General features: G+C 45.7%; 1 protein-coding gene across 2 annotated transcripts in view; it reads right to left on the bottom strand.

The window, feature by feature from the left end:
• Positions 1–27,061, bottom strand: part of LOC137571143 (DNA (cytosine-5)-methyltransferase 3A-like) — an 80,149-nt gene extending 53,088 nt beyond the window's left edge. For both annotated transcript variants that reach the window (XM_068279899.1, XM_068279901.1), the window contains exons 1-5: positions 26,932–27,061; positions 20,404–20,583; positions 13,743–13,829; positions 9,680–9,769; positions 607–672 (exon numbers count right to left, since the gene is read on the bottom strand). In XM_068279899.1, coding sequence (XP_068136000.1) covers positions 607–672; positions 9,680–9,769; positions 13,743–13,829; positions 20,404–20,575 — 415 coding nt within the window. In that variant the 5' untranslated portion in view covers positions 20,576–20,583; positions 26,932–27,061. The remainder of the gene's footprint in view (positions 1–606; positions 673–9,679; positions 9,770–13,742; positions 13,830–20,403; positions 20,584–26,931) is intronic.
• Positions 27,062–27,735: the final 674 nt, after the last annotated feature.

Here is a 27,735-nt window from a genome sequence, read left to right as displayed (position 1 = left end):
GTCCAACTACCAACTACTAAATCGTAGTAACATAGGGCCATAGCTGCATAAAATGTACACAAAATTCTGCGTAATCGTAATTAGCAGATTACGATCATTACTACCTGAGATGAATGGAATAAAAGGTATTTTACTCACCTGGGGCTTCCTCCAGCCCCCTGTTGTCGATCTGCTCCCTCTATGTTCTCCCGGTCCCCCCCGTTTGTAGCGCTGTCAGCCACGTGAAGTGTGTGGCTCAGCTCAGTCGCTGACTACTGCGCATGCGCGGTCCCGTCCATCCACACTGGTGTATTGTGCTCCAGCCCCATTTAAGACTGTATTCAGACTGTAACTGTTCTTGTGCGAAAGGCTCCCAGCCACAGGAGCGCGAAGAGGGAGGCGCGTGGCCCGGAACTGCATGGAGAATGCCACACCCAAATCTCCCTCTGCACAGTCTGAGCAGTTCCTCTACAGACACACCCAGCTGCCACTTTCTATTCAGCTGCTCAATCTGATCAGCTGTCTGGAGAGGGATTTATCAGACAACATATCCCCCTAGCAGGACACATTTATTATCAACCCCATCAACAGATTCATATTATCCAAATGCAGCAACACAAGGCTCACCTTCATTGCAATCTTTTTTTGTTTTCTCCAAGTCCTCATAAGACCCCAGGAGGTTCTTGTCATGTTCTGAATGAAAGAGAGAAAAGGGAATTAAAGCAACAGTAGATCACTGAGTCAGCGCCATCAAAGTAGCCAAAAGTAGTTATTTTGTAAACACCCCCCCCCCCCCAAAAAAAAAAACAGTAAACAGCCGTCCATATTGTTTGGGGCTGTAACCCTTTGTCAAGCCGTGCAGCTGTCAACAATATATAACAAAATATAACTCACAATTTTAATGGTAACTGACCATAATTGGTAAGGTTTCTGGTTTTAGTTGTCTTCTTCGGAAAGATCGCCAAAATAGTCTAGTCACGAGTTACCTCAGATGTGCGGTCCCAACCGTTTCGCCAACTTGTGTTCCTGAACCTGGGAGCATTCTGTGCATGCACAGTTACGGGTCTTTACAATGTGCGCATGCGCAAACACTCCCAGCTACGGGGAGTGTGATTGATATTGGATTGTGAGCTCCTCTGATAACATTCAGTGACATCATGTCATGTGAGAGGTACTTTCAGAGCTAAGCCTTAAAACTGACAACACATTCCTGAAGAAAACTCTTCCTAAAGCTCAATAAAGCAGAAAATTGAATACTTACCTGACGGTAATTTTCCTTTCCCCATGCATCCATGGCAGCACTACGGGTATTGGCCCGCCCCCTATACCCCATAGGACATGATGTGTATAAATGTTTGACCGTCCCCCTTCCATGTGTCTTCGTAACTAGCAACTCACCGAAACAGGGTGGGTACCCTATGCAGCCATGGATGCATGGGGAAAGGAAAATTACCGTCAGGTAAGTATTCAATTTTCTGCTTTCCCCAAGCCTCCATGGCAGCACTACGGGAATTAACTAGACTACAAACAAAAAGACGGGAGGGAGACTGTTGCAGGTGAATCAAACAAAGTAAACTTTTTATTTCCGAAATTAGTCTAAATTAGAATTGAATGCAGAGGACAGTACTGCCTTCCCAAACTGTACATCAGCAGCTGCATGTGTATCAACTCTATAATGTTCAATAAAAGTATTTATCTTAGTCCAGTTGGCCGCCTGACATACTTTGTCCGGAGCCACTTTAGATTGTGCCGCCCATGATGCTGCTACACTTCTAGTCGAGTGCGCCTTAATTTCTCTTGGGGGCACTTTGTTGCTGGACAGATAAGATTTCTGGATGATACGGACTAACCAGGCCGATATGGTTCTGGACGAGGCCGCTTGGCCTTTTCTATACCCTGAGTGGACGATGAACAGTCTATCTGTTTTCCTAAAAGCTTCTGTTGCTTGAACATATGCTCTTAGAGAGGTTGCCACATCCAGGGGATGTAGGATTAAGTTATCTTGCTGTTTGAAAACTGGTAAGAACCATTCCTGGTTAAGATGATATGACGATGAAACTTTGGGTAGGAAGCCCTGGACTGGGCGTAACACTACCTTGTCGGGAAAGAATTGCAAGTGTGGCTCTCTGCAACTAAGTGCTTGAATTTCTGAGACCCTACGTGCCGAGGCAATTGCTACCAAGAAAATGGTCCTCAGGGTTAGATTTTCCAAAGAACAGTCTTCTACCGGATAGAATGGGGATTTCGACAGAATGCTGAGCACTAAAGGTAAGTCCCACTGTGCAAAGACTGGCTTTATAGGTGGTCGTATTTTCATGACCGCAGAGACAAACTGTTTCACCAATGGGTCCCACGCCCATCTGTGACCTGTGAATGCCGAGATAGCTGAGATTTGCACTTTAATCGAGTAACTGGAGAGTTTTTTATCCACCCCGGTCTGGAGAAAAGCTAAGAGTTGGTGTACTAAGGGGTGTAAAGGGTCGAAGTTATGCTCTCTTGCATAGGTAGTATACACCTTCCAGATCCTTTGATAAGAGCGGTTTGTGGACGGCCTTCTTGCCTTCAGAAGGGTGTCTATCACTGAGCCATCACAACCCAATTGCTTCAACTTCCTCCTCTCAATTTGTAAGCCATCAGCTTCAATCGTGCCGGATTCGGGTGACACACCGGGCCCTGTGTAAGGAGATTCTTGTTGATTGGCAACACTATAGGTTGAGAGATCATCATCTGAAGCGCTATAGGGTACCAAGGTCTTTTGGGCCAACACGGAAGTATCGTTATCAGTGTTACCTTCTCCGATCTGAGCCTCAGAAGTAGACGAAGGATCAGCGGCACTGGCGGGAAGACATAGGCCAGGTGAAAGTTCCAGGGCGCTGTCAGCCGCCTCTTTCTCCTGATAGCGACTGATGTACCTCCTGCACTTCCTGTTGTTCTTTGTTGCCATGAGGTCTACTTCCGGATTGCCCCAGTGAGAGCAGAGCATTTTGAACACTCCCTGGGCTAGTGACCAGTCGTTGTTCGATACTGGGGAGCGGCTGAGGAAGTCTGACACTATATTCTGAACCCCCGGAATATGGACTGCCGAGAGGGAATGGAGATTGGCCACTGCCAGCTTGAAGATCCTTTCCGTCTCCATTAATAAGGAATAACTGCGGGTGCCTCCCTGGTTGCATATGTAGGCGACAGCTGTCGTATTGTCCATCTTGACCATCACTGAAGTGTTCTTCACTAGATGAAGAAAATGAGAGAGAGCGCAGAAGGCCGCCCTTAATTCTAGCTTGTTTGCTGGCCAAGACTTCATGTATTGAGGCCATAGACCTTGCGCTATCTGATTGCCACAGGTCGCTCCCCAGCCCGTTGTACTCGCATCTGTGGAGATTATCTTTTGATGCGGTAGCGTTAACGGGCAAGATTTCCTGAGGTTGGTCTCTGACAGCCACCACTTCAGATTCTTCTTCATCAGTTGGGTTATAAGGATCGTCTGATTCAGGGTGACTCCGTCCCATTGCTTTAGGAATCCTATCTGCAGGTTCCTCAGGTGCCAGTGTGCCCAAGGGACCATGGGTATTGTTGCGGACATTGTCCCCAAAACCCTTAAACATTCTCTCGCCTGCACCCGGTGGGAAAGAGCGATACGAAGAACCCTCTGTTTTATTACAGGTATTTTTTCCTCTGGAAGACAGACTCGGTTCAGTTCCGTTTGAAATCTTGCTCCTAAGTATATCAAGTCTTTCGTTGGTTGTAAGTGACTTTTCTGGAAATTTGTTGGAAAAAAAGTCTGTTAACGTCTGAATTAGGATCTGTCTTTGTTGAAGTATCTGAGTTTTTGACTTTGCCAATAACAGTATGTCGTCCAGATAGTGGAACGTGCGAATGCCTTGTAGGCGAAGGATGGCAATTATCTCTACAAGAACCTTGGTAAAGGTCCTTGGAGCTGTACATATGCCGAATGGCAGGCAGACAAATTGGTAATGGTTTTCTCCTATTGCAAAACGTAGGTACTTTTGAAATGATGACTGAATAGGGACGTGCAAGTACGCGTCCTCCAAGTCGATGGAGAGTAAATAGTCGTTGACCTCTACTATTGAGATGATCGTATTCAGAGACTCCATTTTGAATTTTTCCAGCCTTATAAATGAATTTAGATATTTCAGGTCCAGTACAGGCCTCCAATCCCCGGACTTTTTCTGCACGAAAAAAAGGTTTGAATAAAACCCCTTCCCTCGTTGTTGAATAGGAACTGGTATTATCGCTTTCTTGTCTAATAAACCCTGAAGATATTCCTGCAATATCTGTTTTTTGTGAGTCGAAGTCGGTATCTTTGTAGTTTTGAAATGATTGGGAGGTGGTGTCTCTTTGAATTTCCAGAAGTGTCCGGATGTTATTGTCCTTAAGACCCACGGGGAGGTTATATTTCCTTCCCAAACCTGTGAGAAAGATTTCAGCCTCGCTCCTACCGGACAGGTCTGGGGGTTGACACCGTCAAAAAGACTTCTTAACATTTGAGGGAGCAGGAGTAGGTTTCTGCTTCTGGCTCCTGTTGAAGTTTGCCTGACCGCTCTGCCAATTTCTTTTAAAGTTTTTCCCTGGTCTGTAAGACTTTGCATTTCTATATCTAGAGTTTTGGGACTGACCTTGTTGACTAAAGTTCTGCCTACCCGAACGCCTATCCTGGGGAATTAACCCCGATTTTCCTCCGGTAACTCGACTTATGGCAGAGTCTATTTTTTCTCCAAACAGTATTTTGCCATCGAATGGAATTTTGCACCAAAGCAACTTGGAGGCAGGGTCGGCTGACCAAGCCCTCAACCATAGAGCCCTTTTCACTGTGACTGCAAAGAACATGTTTCTGGAGGAGGAACGAAGAATATCTATGGCCGCTTCTCCAACAAAGTCACCCGAAATCTTAAGATCTTCCATGGCTGCCAGTAACGTTTCCTTATCTGCCTCAGCTAAGATTGCCTGCTCCAAGTTTTCCGACCAGCTGCGGATCGCTTTTCCCACAGATGTTAAAGCGATGGCTGGCTTACAAATACCACCTGACATGGTATATATCTTTTTCAAATCTAAGTCTAATTTTCTTTCCAGTGTGTCCTTAAAGGATATGGCATCATCCAGTGGCAAGGTAATGTGCTTCGCTAGGCGCATGACTGAAGCATCAACTGGAGGAGCAGTGTCCAGAGGTGTAGTAGTTGTCTCTGGGAGAGGGTATAATTTAGACATTCGGTTCGTTAAAGGGAGCCTTTTTTCTAACTTTTGCCATTCTTCCCATATAATCTCCTGAATTTCCTCCATAACAGGAAAGGTTGTTTTGTCTCTAGTTAGATGTTTATAGTAGCGTTTCTTAGATTTTGCCTTAGTTTTCTGCTCATCCTCTTCTGGCTCTTCCCACTGGATTGCCTCCCTAACTGCCTTGACAAAAGGCTCAACAAAAGCGATGTTGAATCCGACCTCATATTCTTCCTCAGTGTTAACCGACGTTGAGGGTTTTTCTTGGCCGAGTCCAGCATCCTGATCCGGATGTGTCTCCATGCTTGCCACAAAATTCTGTAATGATTCCTGTACGGCCTTCTGAACCAGATCCGAGACATCCACTGGAGGCGTGTTGTCTTCTCTTCCTAATTCCTGAAAGCAGTCAGCACAGACAAGCTTATTAGGCACCACTGGCTGCGCACAGGCCCAACAGGCTTTGCTGTCGTGATGATGTTGTGGTGATCTAGATCTTGATTTGTGTTTCCTGCTAGATTTATTATGCTTGGACTTCTTCCTATGTGATCTATCCTTAGATTCTGATCTTTCTTTAGATCGCTTCTTGTCTGAACGGGAGGATCTTCCTTTATCTCTTCCCCGTGTGCTGAAGCAAAGAAATGAGAGACAATAGTGTCTATCAATTATACAGTGCTAAAAACCAGGCTACTAACACTTACCTATCTTCACCCCCTTACCTAGAGTCCTTGTGCTGGTCTTTTGAAGGCTTATGGGCGTCCATGACTAGGCCACCAAGAAATGATAGCGGCACGCTGGAAAGAAAGCATAGAAAAGAACAAAGCAAATAACAGAGAATAGTCCAGCCGAGTTTCACTTTTTCCGGGAACAAAGCATTATTTGAGAGGCAAGCCTTCCCTACCTGTGCTGCGTGAACGTAGCTAACGTAAATCCTAGCCGACGCGGAGATGCAGCAAGTGCCATTACTACACTTGCCCAGCTCTTTAATAGTTATCGCCGCGTCATAGGGACGCGCCGTCCGCATCACTTCCCTGTTTGGCCAATGAGAACGCGGAAAATCATACGCGTACTTCCGGTAATGCGTTCCACCAACAAGTCGGAAGAGGAGGGGCTACAGAAAAACTGAGGCGGCGGTTGGAACGCACGCCGAGCCCCGGGACGACGAGCAGAGAGAAAGGAGAAAGGGATGAATGGATGCCCGCCCAGCCAAGCTATTAGCCTGGACACGTAACATGGTACTGTAACAAACCACACACACTTTTAGTGCGTTTCACGAGTAGTTACATGGCGAGAAAATAAAACCAGGCCCCTAAGACCAGCAGAAAGGGGCCAATACTAGCCAAAGCTCTATTAGAGACTGTGAGGCTAGATACTGGATATCTCATGAATTTCAAACCACAATATTTAATTGTGGCTGGTAAGGGGGCAAAACGATAGAAAACATAAAAAGTTTATGCAGGATACAAACCTGCCAGTCCTATGAGGTGAGTGGACAAAGCAAAAAGACACATGGAAGGGGGACGGTCAAACATTTATACACATCATGTCCTATGGGGTATAGGGGGCGGGCCAATACCCGTAGTGCTGCCATGGAGGCTTGGGGAAACCATAATTTACAGATCAGGGAATTTTTATGTTACTCCTGGTAAATAAAACTATCTCACAATTAAAGTTATCACGCATTCTCCTGTTTGGCCACTAGATGTCACTCTTGCACTACGATAAAAACTGGCACCATTAGCTTTCAGTCCAGGTTCCTCCTGAACTGCAATACCAATTGTCTTATTTACCTCTTGGAGTGCCAATATTATTTACATGTGATTATCATATAAAGATGGCAGCCCTGTATTTAAAAAACAACAACAACACAGATCAATCTTTTTAAACAAAACATACGCTTATAAAGCATCATCACTTGATATTATCTTACCGCCCAGATGACATCATGGCCACCACACGCTATATTTAATGAAGTCGCAATAACGCGCTGTGTGACGCTCAGGCACTTTTTCCAGAAAATATGCGACTGCTACTTTTTTGGGGATTGCGAGTCGGGATGGTCAGAAATGACAATTTCTGCTTCTCCAGAAATTCTGATTACCGACTCCACGGATTTCCGACTCTGAATTTTTTTTGTGGGGGGGGGGGTAATTTTTTGCTTTCTTTGATTGGCCCAATACTTTCGAGTTCTGTGATTGTGCTAAAATTAGAGTTGCGGTAATGTGGTATTTCCACCAAAATTCAATTTCCGATCAGGAATGCCGATTTCAGATCCGAAATGCGGTAATTGAATTACTGCTGAATCTGAATGAGCATCCCAAATTGCCAGAGATCACCAATCATTGCCGTATATAAGTTATAGTGATAATATATTTTATAGCAATTTTCTTCCCGGGGACTCTCTCTGAGGGCTCAAACCCACTAGCAGCCTTTTCTAAGCGCTAGTGATTTGAAAAGTTCTTGCTAATGTAATGCTATGGGGCAGAGGCATAACTAGAAATCACTTGGCCCCCCTGCAAAACTTTGGATGGGGCCCCCTCCCACCAAACCCTCACCCCTTCCCCAGCCTCAGCTGCAGAGCACTTGGGGAGAGGTAGAGAGCTTGGGGGTTGGGGGCTGTACACAAGACCCTGCTGAACATTGAATAGGGACTGTCTACAAATCTTTGTCTGCAAAACTTTGTATGATTCCTTCTCAGTGGCTGAGCAGATGCAGTCATTAGAACAATTGTGCAGAGAGCAGAACGTTTTTTTGATCCTTGCCCTTAGTTGTCAGTTTCTAAGGACAGGACCCCCTAGTGCTTCTGGGCCCCCCTGCACTGCATCTCTTCCAGGGTCTATTGTTACGCCCCTTTTTATGGGGGATTTTTATAAAACCACATTGCTCAACTGGGATCACACCCATAGCATTACATGAGCAAGAGCTTTTCACATCACAACTGCCTGACCCTGCGATCTGCAGTCTCAAAGGCTCAGGAGAAGAGGTGGACTTTTTGCCTTTTCTTATAGCTGTCCAGAGATGGCCTCTCGCACTGACTGTGGTAGTGAGTTCCATAGAGTGGGGGTTGCATAGTAAAAGGCCCGAGCAGCACCAAATGTTTATAAGTGGATCCAGGGAATCATTCTGTACCAGTTGTACGGGGGATCCTATGATATAGGGCATTGCACTATGCCCCATTCTGGCCAGTAGCGGAGCTGCTGCTTTATAAGACAGGTTGTCATTATGATTTATTTTTGTATATACTAGACCTGCTGCGGCTATTTTGGCTCACTTTCCCCTCCTGGCTGCCTTCTAAGCAGTACTAACTGGCTAATCATCACTGCTATTTCTAGATGTTGTTATTGAAAGGGAACTTAAGGTGAGAGTAATATGGAGGCTGCCATATCTATTTCCTTTTAAACAATACCAGTTGCCTGGCAGCCCTGCTGATCCTCTACCTTTAATACTCTTAGTCATAGCCCCTGAACAAGCATGCTGATCAGGTGCTCTGACTCAAGTCTGACTGGATTACCCACATGCTTGTTTGAGGGACAGGGTTGTGACTCAGACACCATTGATGTAGGAAGAACAGGACTGCCAGGCAACTGGAAATACATATGGCACCCGCCATATCACTATCACCCCTGGTTTACTTTAAAGGGTCATAAACCTAGGAGAGGTGATCGGTAGCTTTGGCCAGTCAGAGCCTCTCTGTACAATGACAATAGCCAATCAGGCATTTGTTTAGCTCTGAAGGCCCTCCTCTGAGGAGCCCAGGAGGCAGGACTATGTGTGTGTATTTGAGTATTGCTAAGAAGTCAATCACAGACTCTAAACAGAAAACTAAACATTTCACGCACAGTAATTCATAGATATCAAATCCAATTCTGAAAACGTTGCCAACCCATCCTAACTAACGGATAGACAATATTCATGTTGAAAGAGCAAGGATATAACTAGAAACAATGGGAGCCCGGAACACACACATCTTTACAACGCATGGTATACACTAGGGGTCTGATTCACTATTCGGTGCTAACCCAGTTAGCACGCCCAAAGGCTTTGGGCGTGCTAACTAGGGTGTTGAGTAGTTAGCACCAAGAAAAGTTAATCAGGTTGCATGCAAAGTTTTGCGCGCGCACAGAACCGTGCAAGCGAAACGTTGCATCGCGGTGCGAAAAAAACGGCGCACCCGATGCAACTATAAGGGCCCATTGGGTGCGACCTTAACGTCGCATAGTGCGATGATAAGGTCGCACTCAATGCGCCCTTATAGTCGCATCGCGTGTGCTGTTTTCGTCGCACCGCGATGCGATGTTTCGCGCGCACCACGAGTTTTGCACGCAGGACTTAGTTAGCGCACACTAAGTCACTTTAGGCGTGAAGAGGGGATTTTCACAAGCATGCTAACAGTTAGCACCGCTTTGTGAATCAAGCCCTATAGTAGCAGGCCATGGAGTCCTTCAGTAAACAGGCCACATCCATACTGGCTTACCTTGTGTTGTGTCTTCTGTGTTCTCATCCTCCATTTCAGCACAGCCCTCATCATTCCCATCCTCGTCCTCAGAAGGCACATAAATGTAATCTGGTGGAAGAGAGAGTCAGTGCAGTTACTGTTCTGTATACATGTAAAGTGACCATTTCCTGCCTTTCATATACAACCACCGCACCGCTTATAAATAACACCGCATTTATGCCGGGCGGGGCCTCCCTTTGCCAGACCAGCCTCGGTGCTCCCTGGTATGGATTTAACGACATGCTGGAAACCTTCCTGTGAGATTCTACTCCATGGTGCCATGATGGCATCACACAATTTGTGCAGTGCTTTCATAATATGAATCTTCTGTTGTACCACGTCCCAACCCACCCACAGCCAGAACATCTGGCACAAGGACAGCTCCCACCAAATTCTGACCTCATCATCTCGACGTCAGCAAAAGCTGAGATCTATCTGACCAAGCTGTATTTCCAGGCTTCAGCTGTCTTGTTTTAGTGATCCTGCATCCCCTGCTGCTTCAGATTAATGTTGTTGGCAGACAGGAGGGGAATCTTATTCAATATATGTTGTGCATTCTGAGATGCTTTTCTAATCCCCACAGTTTGGGAGAGTGGAGAAGCTGAGTTACTGTAGCCTTTCTGTCAGCTCAAACTAGTCGGGCCTTTCATGTTTGACCTCTCCAATTTACAAGACATTTCCATACATAAAATTATCATTGGTTGTCCTTCTCTTTTTACACCAACCTGAGTACACTATAGAGATTATTGAACACAACAATCTCAGGATTCACCCGTTACAGAAATACTCAAATCAGCCTATCTGACACCATCAACTGTACCACCAGAAAAATCACTGAGGTCACATGGTTTCCTTATTCTGATGTTTGATATGATAATTAGGTGAAGCTCCTGATCTGTATCTGCATTGCGGTAATACGATTGGCTGACAATATACTGTATGAGTCTGAGTTTGGCCATCTATCTGGATGTAACTCTTGAGACTGAAGGCTGGCATACACTGGTCGATTGCCACCAGATCGACCAACAGATAGATCCCTCTCTGATCGAATCTGATCAGAGAGGGATCTATTGGCTGACCATACACTGCACACAGATTTTGAATCGATTTCAGCATGAAATCAATTCACAACCTGTGGAACTGCCGCTGCCGCCTGCCTCGCTGCTCCTGCCCCCCCAGCCAGCAGCAATAAATTGTGGTAACAGTAAAAAAGGGCGCAGGAGGCTAGTGGACAAATCGGGCGCCGCCATTCACTCCCATAATAAATATCAGTTACTGGGCGCCGAACAGGAAAAAAGGAAATACATATATCCAGGCACATCGCCTCTAGTTAGGACATTAAATAAATTATTAGGGAAAGAAAGGTGCTGAAGGGGGTGTGGCTAGAAAACAGCAAAAATCTATTAACCCTTCGCACACTCACATGCAAATGTTCAAACAAATGCATTCACAGATTCACTCATCCAGGCACAACTGTTATCCCTACAGCTAAATTAAAAGCCAGGGTTTTAGTTCACAGAAGAATGCATTCTTATGCTTAGTCACCTATACTGCGCAGAAGTACCCAGGTAAACATAGGTGTCCTAACTCTGGCCCTGTAACATGAACAGGAACAGGAAAAAAGGGCGCCCGAGAATAATAACGTTTTCCAACGGCGCCCGAAGATTTTTCATGTTTTATAACTGCTTGTGATGATTTACGTTTCTTATTTCAATAAAACATTATTTTAAATGTTATCCCTTACTGTTTGTAAAACATTATTATTCACGAAACAAAGCGATCAGTACGTAATGTAAATTGTAATATATTTTATCCCTTACTGTTTTTAAAACATTATTCTACACACAATACAGTGATCACTAAGGAGGGTCTTAGGTTTAGGCACCATCAGGGGGGTCTTAGGTTTAGGCACCACCAGGGGGGTCTTAGGTTTAGGCACCAACAGGGGGGTCTTAGGTTTAGGCACCAACAGGGGGGTCTTAGGTTTAGGCACCAACAGCCCCCCTGTCTTAGGTTTAGGCACCAATAGGGGGGTCTTAGGTTTAGGCACCAACAGGGGGGTCTAGGGGTTAGGGGTAGGTATAGGGAGGGTTACTTAGGCACCAACAGGGGGGGGGGTCTTAGGTTTAGGCACCAACAGGGGGGTCTTAGGTTTAGGCACCCACAGGGGGGTCTTAGGTTTAGGCACCAACGGGGGGGTCTTAGGTTTAGGCACCAACAGGGGGGTCTAGGGGTTAGGGGTAGGTACAGGGAGGGTTACTTAGTAATTTTTTTTTAAACATTATACGTTTCAATATTTAAATGGAAGATTAACGTTTTTACAATTGCCGATTTAATGTACATTATTTAATGATTTATAACTTTATAAAACATGAATTTTAAACGAAATACAGTACAATACATTTTTAAACGTTATCCATGCTTATCGTTTAAAACCCCGCGCCCTTTTTTCCCAGCGCCCCTTTTTAACGTACGCATAAATTTTACCTGTACGCTGGCGCAAGTCCCCGGGTCCGTGCTGTCCTTTCTTCCAGCGTCCTCCCCTGTCTCCTCTTCACTTCCTGTCCCGTCCTGTGCTAAGCGGAAATTTAAACAGTAGAGCGCCCTCTACTGTTTGAACTTCGCCTTCTCACAGGACAGGAAGTAAAGAGAAGACTGAGAAGACGCTGGAAGAAGTGAGAGACTGCGGGGACCCGGGGACTCACGCCGGCAGACAGGTGATGTATTGGTGCACACCATATCGAACGCCGCTAATGGCGCGCTCCCAACCCGCCCGGCAATCAAGCTAAATTTTCCGCCTGGACAGATCGACTGAATCAATCGATTTCGGGTGGAAATCGGTCAATCGGTCAACATTTGCGTTAACGAATTCACAGGAGATTCAATCATAGTGATCGAATCTGCTGTATTTCGACGGGAAATCGTCGTAGTGATGTATTATTTAGTGTTGTTGTCTAGGGCCAATTTAAAAGAACATACAAACTCCTTGCATGTGTTGACCAGGCCTGGATGTAAATGTACTTTTGCATACATGCAAAATAAGTACTTCAGGTGTTAATACTTTCAGAGCTAAGCAAAAAACACATTCCTGAAAACAATTCATCCCAGTAAATCAGAATTTTTAAAAGATTAAGGAATTGTATTACTCCCAAGAAAATATTACAATTTCAGAATAAAAGTTAGAGACTAAGGCTGCATTCTCTTGTTTGACCACTAGATGTCAGGCTTGCATCATTATACATATTTTTCCCAGTAGCTGTCCAATTTTACTACTTTTAAACGATTTTGGAACTGCGATACTATTGGTGTGATTTACCTTTTGAAGTGCCAATATTATCTGAGACATCAAGTACACAAAAAAATGCATTCACAGTTTTGAATAAGAAAAAAAAATATTACAAAAGGCCTCAGAGCAACAATCACTATTCAAGTCAAATACTATTAACAATCATGTGCTAGATAAATATACTGGATACAATACAATAGACATGTTATTTCCAGAAGGCTGCAGTGAATATATAAAGACAGTAAATTTGGTGTCAAGACTGCCCCCTCTCACAAACTCCTATTGCACAACAGCAGGCCCCACCCCTCTACTCTAAAGTCCCTCCCCTGAGGAGCCCAGGAGGCTGGACTATGTGTGTGAAGTCTCTGCATTGAGTATTAGGAAAAGGCCAATCACAAACTCAATCTTGACATATATTGTAAAACGTAAATATTTCACATAAAAGACTTGTTCTGAAAAGTTTGCATCCCATTCCAAATAAGTAATGAACAGTTACGGTATCCTGTCAAGAGAGTAGGTATAGAACTAGAGCCCTGGGGGGGGGGGGGGGGGGGGGACCAAGTTTTCATATTAAAACACTATCTCCCCCTTTCAGGTGATGCAACTAAAAGATTTCCCACATCCCCTTTATTCATTAGAATCCCTCCCTCCCCTTATGCCCTTCCCCTTACATAGTACAGTGTACACTACAGCAGGACCCACACTCTATGGAATAGGTAACGCCCTTTTCCTCAGAAAACAGCTATAATGTCTTACCTTGGAGTATATGTGCTTTCTCATCCTCCATTTCAGCACAATCTTCACCATCCCCATCCTCGTCTTCAGAAGACACATAAATGTAATCTGGTGGAAGAGAGAGTGAGTGCAGTTACCATAACTCCCAACTGGGCCTCTTTTGGAGGGACAGTCCCTCTTTGGGAGCCCTGTCCTTCTGTCCCTCTTTCCTCCTCATTTGTCCCTCTTTTCAGACTGATATTCAGATTTATGTAAATATATGTATTTTTGTACAGAAAAAAATGTGTTTCAATGACTCTAAACTTTATTCCCACCCTTTACATTTATATAGTTTTTATTTTCAGATGTTACTATGAAGGAAAATGAACCAGGATAGAAAGGACCAGTGTGGTTTGAATTATAAAACAACATAATTTTCTTATGAAATCTTTATAGTATGCATGGTGAGTGGTGTGCTGGGGGCGTGACTAGGAGTGTGGCAGGGGTGTGTCTTAGGTGTCCCTCTTTCATAGGTATGTAGTTACTGTTCCATACATTTTCTCCTTATCTCATTCAGTCATTGTACACTTTAGGCGTATCAGCACATTTTTGCCGGACGGGGCCCCCCTGTCAGACCAGCCTCAGTTTTCCCTGACATGGTTTGCACCACAGGCTGGGAACCTTCCTTTGAGATTCTGCTCCATGCTGACTTCATGATGACATCACACAATGGCCCTCATTCAATTCACTTTTTCTACTGGCGGTACCCATTAATGGTACAATCTCCCAGACCTTCGACACTACAATCGATTGGATCTGGTTTTATTAATAGTGCCAATCGGCAACAAACGAACGATTCTTTTAATCTGATCCGATTGATTATCCCTCCGTTGATGGCCCCAAACATTTATTTTTAGATCTGATGGTCTATCGTTCGGGAAACTGGATTGTTAGTGGGCACCTTCAGTTTTCTCTCAGGATATAAGTTTTCATATTATGTTAAAAATAATTTTTTTTAGCACTCTACAATTGAAAAAGTTCCAAAAATTAAGTGCAAAGTACTATCAATTTTGTTTTTATTTTTTAGCTTGCTCGTGGGGTAGAAGGCATTTTATTGCTAAGGTGTGAAACTCAGGAGAAAAAGTGAATTGAATAAGGCCCAATAGGTCCACTGTGCATTTATGGTAAGAATCTCTGATTGTACCACATTGGAGAGAAGGTTAGGTTTTGACATTGGTGGTAAGGGGCTTTGATGAGTAGGAAATTAGGGTTAGACATCAGGTTACATTGATTACAATGGGGTGGAGGTTGTAGTCAATTGTGAGGATTAAATTTACCTCTACGCCTGGGATTAGGAGGGAGGGATTTATGCTAGGAGGGTTTCAGGGTCAAGCAGGAGGGAGGGGTTTATGCTAGGAGGTATTTCAGGGTTAAGCAGGAGGGAGGGGTTTATGCTGGGAGGGATTTCAGGGTCAAGCAGGAGGGAGGGGTTTATGTTAAGGGAAGGTTAGAGCTAGATGTCAGAAAGGGGTTTATGCTGGGAGGGATTTCAGGGTTAAGCAGGAGAGAGGGGTTTATGCTAGGAGGGTTTTTAGGGTCAAACAGGAGGGAGGGGTTTATGCTGGGAGGGATTTTAGGGTTAAGCAGGAGGGAGGGAGTTATGCTAGGAGGGATTTCAGGGTCAAGCAGGAGGGAGGGGTTTATGCTGGGAGGGATTTCAGGGTCAAGCAGGAGGGAGGGGTTTATGTTAAGGGGAGGTTAGGGATAGATGTCAGAAAGGGGTTTATGCTGGGAGGGATTTCAGGGATAAGCAGGAGGGAGGGGTTTATGCTAGGAGGGATTTCAGGGTTAAGCAGGAGGGTGGGATTTATGCTAGGAGGGTTTTCAGTGTTAAGCAGGAGGGAAGGGTTTATGCTGGGAGGGATTTCAGGGTTAAGCAGGAGGGAGGGATTTATGCTAGGAGGATTTTCAAGGTCAAGCAGGAGGGAGGGGTTTATGCTGGGAGGGATTTCAGGGTCAAGCAGGAGGGAGGGGTTTATGCTGGGAGGGATTTCAGGGTCAAGGAGGAGGGAGGGGTTTATGCTGGGAGGGATTTCAGGGTTAAGCAGGAGGGAGGGGTTTATGCTTGGAGGGATTTCAGGGTTAAGCAGGAGGGAGGGGTTTATGCTAGGAGGGATTTCAGGGTCAAGCAGGAAGGAGGGGTTTATGCTGGGAGGGATTTCAGGGTCAAGCAGGAGGGAGGGGTTTATGCTGGGAGGGATTTCAGGGTCAAGGAGGAGGGAGGGGTTTATGCTGGGAGGGATTTCAGGGTTAAGCAGGAGGGAGGGGTTTATGCTTGGAAGGGATTTCAGGTGTTAAGCAGGAGGGAAGGGTTTATGCTGGGAAGGATTTCAGGTGTTAAGCAGGAGGGAGGGGTTTATGCTGGGAGGGATTTCAGGGTCAAGCAGGAGAGAGGGGTTTATGCTAGGAGGGATTTCAGGGTCAAGCAGGAGGAAGGGTTTACGCTAGGAGGGATTTCAGGGTTAAGCAGGAGGGAGGAGTTTATGCTAGGAGGGATTTCAGATGTTAAGCAGGAGGGAGGGGTTTATGCCGGGAGGGATTTCAGGGTCAAGCGGGAGGGAGGGGTTTATGCTAGGAGGGATTTCAGGGTTAAGCAGGAGGGAGGGGTTTATGCTGGGAGGGATTTCAGGGTCAAGCAGAAGGGAGGGGTTTACGTGAAGGGGGAGGTTAGAGTCGGGCATAGTTAGGGTTTAGCATTAGGAAGGAATTTCCAAGTGGGGAGGAAAGTTAGGTTTAGATGTCAGGGAGGACAGTAGAGGAATGGGTTACATTGGGGGTGCATTAGAGGGAAGGTTAGGATTAGGCATCACAGAAGAAGAAGGACATAAGTTAGAAGAATCAGATGATGTATTCCACACTCTCCTCAAGAAATAATGTTGCAGGACAGGTGCTGCACCAAAGTATCAGACTGATGAAAGGTACGGCACCAGTATGCAGCAGGGTGAACCCAATGGTGTAGGGAAGTAGGAATGGGCTCCCAGCGAAATTGCAGTCACATGAAAGGAGAAAGAGAGCGAGGCACTGCTTCCTAAAAAAAACCTTTCAATGACTCCTCAGGGTCATAGAACTTACAACGACATACAGATAGATGGGACAGGGATCTGGGTTAGACCGTAGATGAGGAGGACTGGGACAAAGCTTTCATATTATCAGATAAAATGTCTCCCTCTGTGTCAATACAGGACAGAAACTACAAAATCATATCCAGAACCAACCAGAGACCCAGCCAGAGTGTCCACATACAACCCCCTCTGTTCAGATCTATGCTGGAGATGCATGGACGAGGTTGGTGACTATCTGCAGATGTGGTGGAAATGCAAACACATCCGTCCATTCTGGAGTAAGCTGCCTGGCTCCATTTCCTCAGCCAAAAATGTATCTTCAGATTTATCCTAATTAGCGCTCACCTACCCATCATGCAACACTGACAGACATCAAAAACTAAAAGAAAGACATCAGTGCCCTCCCTATCGGATCTTACTGTGCTGATCAATCACTTGAGAATGCACAAGATGCTACTGGCGCCTCAGAATAGATCTGAAATATTTGTTCAGAGATGGCGGGTTTATTTTTCTGTGACTCAGATAAAATGCAAGCCTGCATAGAACAATAATGTCAACATGTGGTTATGCTGGCCTTTAGCCTCTCATACTTTGTCTCCCGCCTTTTTCATGCTTACCTCCAGTTATCCTTCGCTTAAATTTCACACCCGACCTCCAGGTTTGGCATAGCAGCACACATACTGAATCTAAGGGTATGATTACCTGGCCTCCAACAGATTTACTGACACGAAACATAAAAGGATAGCGGTCCCAATGGGCCTACCATCAAACTGACCCAGAGCTATCAGAGCCAGGACAAGATCCTCCAGCGCCAAAGTGCACCCCTCCATCCCTCCTAAAAGGCGTCTCATGGCTCCCAACACCTTAATCTCTAGTTATCTGGCTTGCAGTCACTTCCATGTATCCCCTTTTCTTAATTCTCTCTGCTTCAAACACAACGGGGGAATGATAGCTGAGTGAGTTGTGCAGCCACCTGCTACACTGCGCCCTGAGGCTGGAGCCTCTCTCACCTCTGCTACGGCTCGGCCCTGAGAGCTATTCACTTTCAAGAAATGCAAATATCCCATAAGAGGCAACTTCCTACTCATTGTTCCCCCTCTCTAATAATAATTCCCTTCCAACTTCCCCTCAACCCCCTTGCCTCCCACCCTTTCATCCTGAGTCAAGCCCCCTGTAGCTCCCTTCACATCAAATATATGCAAATAAACCGGAGCTTGCACTCCACTATCACACCTGTAAGCAGGGCCGCCATCGGAAATTTTGGGGCCCCTCACACATCATCAGGCCTGGGCCCCCCTCCCTGGGCCCACCAACTCGTTGAGCGGGCGTGGCCATGGCATGTTGTGGGTGGAGCCAAATACTAGCAAAATACAGGTAGTCCCCGGTTAACAAATGAGATAGGGACTTGTAAGTCCGCTCTTATCATTCATCCGTTCTCTTTTGTCCCCCTCTGTCTAACCTCAGTTTGTGCCTCTTTTGTGTCCCTCTGTATGATCTCATGTTCCCATCTCATCTCTTTTATCCCTGTGTCTCTTTTGTGCACCTCTGTTCCCCCTCTGCCTCTTTTATCCCCCTGTGTTACCTCTTGTCCCCTTCTGTCTAAGCTCGTCCCCCTTCCCTAGCCAGGTATAGGTTCCCCAGTATAAGTAGCCAGCTATAGGTGGTGCCCCAGTATAGGTATTCAACGATAGGTTATGCCCCGGTATAGGTAGCGACTATACCAGGCTACCTATACCTGGTATAGTCGCCCCCAGTAAAGGTAGCCTGGTATGGGTGGTGCACCAGTATAGATTAGCCAGGTACAGGTGCCCCCAGTATAGGTAGCAAGCTATAGGCGCCCCAGTATAAGTAGCTAAGTATAGGTGGTGCCCCAGTATAGGTAGCCAGGTACAGGTGGTGCCTCAGTATAAGTAGCCAGGTATAGGTAGTGCCCCAGTATAGGTAGCTAGGTATAGGTGGTTCCAGCCCCAGTATAGGTAGTCAGGTATAGGTGGTGGCCCAGTATAGGTGGCCTGTAGTCAGATATAGGTGGTGCCCAGGGCCGGCCCTAGACTTTTTGCCGCCTGAGGCAAATTTAGGAGAAAATTGCTGCCGCCCCCGCCCGTCGGTGGGTGCGGGGGGGCCAGCCGCCGAGCCGGAGGGGTAGCGGGCAGGTCGAGGGTATTGGGCCTAGCGGTGGGGAGGGGGGTCGGACCCCCCCCCTCGCCTGGGTCCCCCGATCTGCGCTCCCCTCCAGCTGTAATTAGGAAGCAGCCGCTTGCAGATAGTAAGAGGCACGGGCGGGAAGGACCCACCGCTAGGCCCAATACCCCTGACCTGCCCACTACCCCTCCGGCTCGGCGGCCGCCCCCCCCCCCCCCGCCCGAGGCAAATGTTTCACCCCGCCTCATGAGCGGGCCGGCCCTGGTGGTGCCTCAGTATAGAAAGTCCGCTGTAGCGTGCTCACTCATCTGCTCCCCACGTTCAAGCGCTGATGTCACTCTTCTCTCAGTGCTGGAATGCGGTGTGCTGGTGAGCCACAGGCCCGTAGCCAGCAAATGCGGCCCTTCCAGCGCTTTGGGGGGGCGCAGGGCCCCCAGAAGCCATGGGCCCCTCACTGCAGTGTCAGTTGCCCCCGTCTGATGGCTGCCCTGCCTGTAAGGCCGGCTCTCACCCTCAAGGTTTCTCTTGACACACCTAGAAGTTTTTATTTCACTGATCTTCAGGATTATATAATGTTGTTTTCAGCTTTCTTAGCTAATGTAAAATTGTTTATTTTAATGTGTTGCATCCTTGGTTTTAATAAAACTTGATTAAAAAAAAAAACTTTAATCCAGCTGGGTAGTCACAGTGGTACAGAACAGTGGGGGTGTCAAGGCCTGACACTCCCACTGTTCTCTATCTCTACCACTGTGACTACCAAGCTAAATTAAAGAGAGTCTGAAGCCAAAATAATTAGCTTTTTTTTATTGCTCACTTATGTTAGGCAGTAAGATCAAAGCTGATTTGCCGCAACAGCACGGCAGAACGAGGTATTTATCACCCCAAAATCCCCGGGGCAAAATTCTCCCTGCGCTTCCTGGAGGAGGCAGAGCTTTGAGCTGCAGCTCTGTCTCTACTGGAGCCAATCCCCACCGAACTCCGCCTCCTCCCACCCCTCTCAGTCTTCTTTCACTGAGAGGGACGGGGAGAGGCTGAGATCGGTGGAGATTGACTGGTAAATAGGCAGAGCTACAGCACAAAGCTCTGCCTCCCCCGGGCAGCAAAATGCACGATCTGGAAAGTTGTGGAATTTTGTTTTTTTGGGGGGGATAACTTCCTCGTTCTGCCGCGTTGTTGCGGTGAATCAGCTTTGATCTTACTGCCTAACATAAGTGAGCAATAAAAAAAGAAAATTATTTTGGCTTCAGACTTTCTCTACAGGGTTTTTAGGCAGCAGTGCCTCGCTCCCTTTCTCCTTTCATGTGACTGTACCAAAGTGTACATCAATTACAAAATCCTACGTTTATATCCCCTGGGGCCCATCACACTGGCCACCTCCACCCACCCCTGATGCCCTAGAGTCCTACCCTTCTCTACCACCATGTAAGTCTCTCTCTTACCGCCAGGATTCTGCTGCTCCTGGACGTCATCCCGCTCACTGCTGGCCTCCATCTTTGTGTCCATCTTTGTGTCCATCTTTGTGTCCATCTTTGTGTCCATCTTTGTGTCCATCTTTGTGTCCATCATTGTCTCCATCTTTGTGTCCATCATTGTCTCCATCTTTGTGTCCATGCTGAGGTCTGTATGATAGAGAACAGGTCTGATTACAGCACTCATATAGGATGGTGTTTCAGAAATGTAATAATAATCATTATATTTCCCAGCATGCAGGAAGATTTCTGCAATGAAGATTCCATTTCTCATTCTTCGACCAATGGGCATGATTCACAAAACGGTGCTAACTGTTAGCAAGGGCGTGCTAAACAGCACGCGAAGTGCCGCGCAGGGCCGGCCCGCTCATGAGGCGGGGTGAAACATTTGCCTCAGGCGGCAAATCTGGGGGGGGGCGGCACCCGCCTGTCCATAGACGCTGCCGCTGGGGGCCGCCCGCCGAGCTGGAGAGGTAGCGGGCAGAAAGGGGGTATTGGGCCTAGCGGCGGGGAGGGGGGTCGCCTGGGTCCCCCGATCTGCACTCCTCCTCCAGCGATGAAGAGGCAACGGGCGGGGGAATCACTCACCTCTTCCGCGTTCCATCGCGTGCTCCACTGACGTCACTTTCGGCAACGCCGCCCACTGTATTGTAAGTGGACGGCCTTGCAGGAAGTGACGTCAGTGGAGCGCACGATGGAACGCTGAAGAGGTGAGTGATTCCCCCACTTGTTGCCTCTTCAAATCTTCATCATATGCAGGCTGGTGCGCAGATCGGGGGACCCAGGCGAGGGAGGGGGGGTCCGATACCCCCTTTCTGCCCGCTACCCCTCCAGCTCGGCGCCCCCCCACGGCTGGGGGGCGGCAATTTTTCTAATTTTGCCTCAGGCGGCAAAAAGTCTAGGGCCGGCCCTGCACTGACTTTTGCGAGTGCAAAACCCCATGATCGTGGACATTTGCACGCGATAACATGGACAGTTGCACGCGCAAAAGTCCGTGCGCGGCACTTCGCGTGCTAACTGTTTAGCACGCCCTTGCTAACAGTTAGCACCATTTTGTGAATTAAGCCCAATGTCTTCACACACCGTGAGATCTTAGGGGCCTTATGTACATAAAATCGTGATTTCAAATGCATTGTGATTTCATGTATATTCAATCACGATGTGATTATAACACGTTTGGCCGGATGCCGCAGCACAACTGTGTTTTGCCATTTCTGACAGAGTAGGAAAAATGTGTAAAGGGAACCTGAGTTAAAGCGGGATGTGGAGGCTGCCATATTTATTTCCTTGTAAACAATGCCTGTTGCCTGGCTGTCCTGTTGCTCTTCTGGCATACATAGTGTCATCGACGATGTGCTGATGATATGGCGGGGCAACCAGATATCCCTGGACAGGTATATCAATATGATTAATAGTAATGATTGGAAAATCAGATTCACTACCGAAACCAGTAGAGACAGGATACATTTCCTGGATTTGGAAATATTTGTGGACAAGGAATGTTTGAGCACTAGAACCTTTCAAAAGGCTGTTGATGTCAACAGCTACATCTTATATACAAGCTGCCATCTACCTAGGTGGCTAAATGAGGTTCCCAGGGGACAGTTCTCCAGATTGCGCCGTAATTGTACGAATATAAAGGACTATGACCTGGAGGCATGCAAGCTGGAGAAGTGCCTCCTGGAGAAGGGATATCCGGTAGAGAAAGTGGAACAGTCTAGAGAGACGGTCCGACAAAGGGATCGTGAAGAATTGTTAAGTATGAGTAGGAAACAAGACTGGGATGGAAATTATTTCAGTTTGACATTACAATATAGTGTACAATCGAAGAAAGTAAGGAATATCATTAATAAACACTGGGATGTCCTAAAACAGGATAAAATCCTGGGAGAACTGATACCTGAGAGACCACAAGTTGTCTTCAAAAGGGCCCCAAACATTGGACTATCGATAGCCACTGCAGCAAATGAATATAGGGGGGAATTGGCTGAGAGTGGGAGGGGAAGGGGCAGGGTGGGTTTCATGAGATGCGGCTTTTGCCTGAACTGTAGGAGAACCAGTAATCCAGGTAGAATAAGGTAGAGGCGCCAGATTCGGTTAAATACAAGATCAAAGATCAGATAACTTGTACCACATGTGGGGTAATTTATTGTATACAATGTCCCTGCCATAAAAGGTTTATAGGGAGGACAAAGAGGGCCCTGCAAAGTAGGATAGCAGAACATTTTAATAAAATTGGGAAACAAAATATAACACATCCATTGTCAAAACATTATAAAGAAAAACATGGAGGGAGCTTGAGGGGAACCATCTTCTTTGGATTGGAGGTAATAAACCGGGGTAGAAGGGGGGGTGATTACATCCAGAAGATGTCAAGAAATGAGTCAAAATGGATTTACCAGTTGGATACAATTATCCCAAGAGGGCTAAATAGTGAAATGGAGCTATTTGCATTTTTTTTATAAAGATTGTAGCTTGTACTATTTTATATAATAAAAGACTGGGTATAGAGGCAATGTGGGGTATTTTAGAATTATAATGAATGAGGAATAAACTGATAGTGGAGAGATGTGTTAGATGTAAGATTATCCTTTTATGAGTAAATTTTAATACCTGGACTACAAGAAAATGGAGACCACATCATGTGACTGGATTACCACACCCCTAGGAAATGAGGGGTGGATAATTTCTGAGGTCAAAGGGACTATAAAATACGACCAGCTCAAAGTGCCCCATAATCTGAAACCCTCCTGAAGAAGGCCGACGAGTTATCGGCAGAAACGCGTAGAGGTTACAATAGAAGCATATGAATTGCCCACAGAAATCTGCAAAGGTTTTGGAAGAAGCGGACTGTTAGCGCGCAACAGCCGCCAGCGAAGTTCCAACAGCCTAGAGAGGTGACGTCACCAAGAAGCAGTGCACGCGAGAAGCCAATAGACGGAGAACACAGCGGGCGCACTTCCGTAGTGGATGCGGAGGTGACGTATGCTGCACAAAGGTATCAGTTTGGCGAGCGGCGGGCATAGGAGAGAAACCGGAGGACGCTGAGCCTGGTGAGACCTACATAGGAACGGTAACCAGTCAGGATCCCAAGTAAATCTAAAGAGAGTGACAAACCCAATACCGGGGAGCACGTGAGTGTATCAATATCGCTGGTCTGAATGTAATCCATTTATACAGGAAACTACACTCTTGAACTGGAAAGACTTTTTAACATTGAAGACCATCAGACTCATTTACCAGAAATGAACAATATGACAATAGATTGAATATAAATCCCCTTAAAAGACTTTTAGATTTTTTAGATATATGTTAGTGGCAGTAGTTAGGCAGGCGGAACAGAGAGGCCTCTCTGAAGTATGTGTGAGTGTTGAAAGCGTGTGGAGAGTGATTAAATTCTTTCTTTTTATATGTCTAATAAACTGCTATAGAATTTTTAGCGCGTGCCAGTGTTATACACAAATTTGAATTCTATATTTTGAGGGTTTAGGGATTCCCTCCACGGGTCACGCAGCTTATCATTTAGGATTCTAATATCCAGCGCCAGATAGTGTTGTATTTATAGTATATACATAGTGTCTATGTCAAAACCCCTGACAACGAATGCCTGTTCTGCTGCATGCTTGTTCACGGTCTATGGCTAAACGTACAGTATTAGAGGCAGAAGATCAGCAGGAGAGTCAGGCAACTGGTATTGTTTAATAGGAAATAAATATGGCAGCCTCTGTATCCCTCTCACTACAGGTCCCCTTTAAATTGTTGGGACGCAAGTTAATCACATAATACCCCAAAAGTTGGGCGATTTTTGTGAGCTCCCGTTGACCTGACCTAAACGCAGGAAATATACAGATTGCTCTGATAGTCACAGCGCCCCTGCAGTCAGCAAATTGGGCCGGATCAGGAAATCGCATGGAAACACAACATGTGGAAAGGGGCTTTTAGTGCCAGGTAAGATATTGCATATTCATATGTGAGATCCACACTGAAAAAGAAAATCTTACATTATGCTCCAGACAACACAGCCTTCCTTTTATCCAGAGCTGAATCAGCTGCAAGGCAACTTAGGCAGGTGCCTAGAGGTGCGTACACACATGCGACTATAGTCGTTTGAAACGATCGTTCCCCGATCATTTCAAACGACGATCGTTTAAAAAAAAGCAGCCAACGACCATTGTCTAACGACGGACGAGCTAGATCGTTAAAAACGAACGATCTAGCTTGGCGGATTTTTTCCAACAACGATCATTTGCAAAAGTAGTACATCGTTGGAAACGGTCGTTCGTACTAGGCTTGACATGCGCATTTCACTATTTCTGCTTGGAACTTTTCATTTTTATGCGCAGGCGCAATAGTTGCTTTACGTGATGTAACGTTCCTTCTAACGATCAGATCGTTACACACCTTTAAAAGCTAACTTTACTTAGGTCGTTCTTTCCTCAATTAAAAGTTTGTTCGTCGTTCACAACGAACAATCGTTGTCGTATGTGTGTACGTAGCTTAGGGCTTATTGGGTGTCCATGGGCCTAGCTCGCTCATTTTCTGATCCCCAGTGCCAATATCTTACTTTACCTAACAAGCCAACTGGGCTTCAAGAGAAGCCAAAGTTGCCCTCTTGCTTAAATCACACCAGAAGTGAGAGTGATACGCAGGCTGCCATATTTATTTCCTGTTACACAATACCAGTTGCCTGGCAGCCCTGCTGGTCTATTTGGCTGCAGTAGTGTCTGAATCACACCAGAAACAAGCATGTGGCTAATCAAGTCAGATCTGACAATAATGCCAGAAAGGGCTTGTTTGCACGATGAGTGTTAGTGATTTATTTATTTTTTAAGCGCTTGTGCAAGGATTTCCTATGAGAGTGTTCGCATTTGAGCGTTGCGATTTTTGTAAAATCACAAAAAAAACATGCTACCTGTACCATTTTCTGAGCGTTTCGCTCAATGAAAGGAATAGGGAAATCACAAAGCGCTTGAGAAAGAGCTTTGTATAGTTATTTCCTGCGTGCTTTCATGAATAAATACATTGTATTTATTCATTTCCGGGTCAAAGAGTTCACTTCCTGACTGACGCCAGGGAGTGTAACAATTAATCGCTCAGCAAAAGCGCTTGCACTTAGAAAACGCTCAATAAATCGCTCACTTGCGATAGCGCTTGTGATTTTTAATGTGAACAGAGCCAAAGACCTGATGTGCTGCATGCTGGTTCAGGGGCTACAGCTAAATGTAATAGAGGAAGAGGATCAGCAGGACAGCCCGGCAACTGGTATTGCTTAAAAGAAAAAAAAGATGGCAGCCTCCATATAACTCTCACCTCGGGTTCACTTTAAAGAGAAACCGTAACCAAGAATTGAATTTCATCCCAATCAGTAGCTGATTCCCCCTTTCCCAGGAGAAATCTATTCCTTTTCACAAATGGATCATCAGGGGGCTCTGTATGGCTGATATTGTGGTGAAACTCCTCCCACAGTGTGATGTCAGTCCCATGGTCCTAGCTGTTTCCTGTCTGTGAACCTCGTTGCATTGTGGGAAATAGCTGTTGACAGCTGTTTCCAACTATGCCAAAAAAGCGAGCAGCATCTTCTTCCGCTGACATCACCTGCCAGCAGTAAAAATGTCACCATGTGATTAATGTCAATGTAAAAAAGGGAGAGGAACGATTTTGCAAAGAGCAATCACTGACTAAATCATTTATACTTAATTATTGTAAAAATGAAGCACTTTTTTTATTACATTATTTTCACCGGAGTTCCTCTTTAAGGCCCTATTCCAAGTTAAACCTTTATCACCCTGATGGAGGAACCTGACACGGCCTCCAGCTCGCTAGCAACGCAAGCTTCACTAAACTGTTTTCACAGTGAACACTAAATCTGTGATTGCCTAAATGTGTGTATCATTATACCATACCCTGCTGTACCACACTAAGAGGTGACTCGAGTGATTTAATGATATTATTGCCATTATCTTTCTTCATTAAAGAGTTTTTCTTCCAGGAGGGTGGTGAAGGCATGAGGGAAAGATGTTTGTGGGGAAAGCAGCAGAGCTGAAGGAGTTCACAGCAGGCTCTATGAACAGGACTGACATTGCTGATTGGCTGTCACGCTAATTGGGGGCGGGGCACAGAGAGATCACAGCCTGTAGATATCGGGTGCTGGGACAGAGGAAGTGGCTGGTGCAGGGGCTCTTGATACTTATAGAGATTATATCAGCTGAACAAGGATAGCACACAAAAAATAAATAAAAAAAACCTCTGCCACTGACTACTTACACTTTCTGATGTTCAGAAGTTTACATACGATAAAGTATTGTTCTGCATGTAAGTTGTACATGCCTGGGTGAAGTTGGAGGGTGGTGGAATCTCTGCATATGAAAAGCTTTATCTTACATGGAATACAGAATCAGTATTGTGCAACATTACATGCCTGTGTTTGTGTGTTTCTGTGTGCTTGTGTGCTGTTGCTGTTGCGTTTGGGTTGTGTTGGGTTGTGTTTAGTTTGCTTACCTGTAGAAATTGCTGTACTTGTCCCAAGTCCCCAGACACGACTGGAGTCACACAACCACGCCCCCGCAGTGAAAGATAGCTGCAATACTACTAATGACCACCAGAGGGCGTCAAAACACCGTCAAACTTCTGTCTTGTCATCTCACCTGCGGCAGTGTAGGTCTATGCACAAAGTGTATTGAGGTGAGTAATTTATTTATGTATTTTTGTATTATTATTATTATTAGTTTATTTTGAGCTGAGACATAATGTGCAGCATTTTACAAAGCACACTGAGTAATGCTGGGAATACACCATGAGGGTTTTTTTTGGTAGATAGATGGCTTGATAGGTAATTTCCAACAGGTCCGATCTTATTTCGATCGTTTTTCTGATCGATTTTCTCATTGAAGTCAATGGAAATCAATTTGAAAAACAATTGAAAAATCAATCAGCCAGTAAATATGCTGAAAAAACTCATCATCTATTCCTAGCATAACTGTCCGCCTCTCACAAAAAGCGTGACATCTGAAGTCTCTGTCACAGTTCAGTGTAGATGGTAGTTTGGCGGGATAGACGGGTTCACAAACCTGCCTTCTCGTCAGGATTTGCAGATGTGCAAACCCCTAGACCCACAAACGCCTGCCTGGTGCTATGCCTGCCTGGTACACACCATGCAATTTTCAATCAAATTAACACTCGAATAGATTATTTCCAATAACTCCGCCGATCTGATTTCTGATCGATTTTCTGACAGATTTTCCGATCACTTCTATACAAAACAAATTAGAACAACAATCGGAAATCAGATTGGACCCATCGAAA

This window comes from Hyperolius riggenbachi, chromosome 4 (genome assembly GCF_040937935.1).
Source record: "Hyperolius riggenbachi isolate aHypRig1 chromosome 4, aHypRig1.pri, whole genome shotgun sequence".
Lineage (NCBI taxonomy): Eukaryota > Metazoa > Chordata > Amphibia > Anura > Hyperoliidae > Hyperolius > Hyperolius riggenbachi.
Note: the sequence above shows the minus strand (reverse complement) of the source record. Positions and strands in the feature narration are given on the sequence as shown.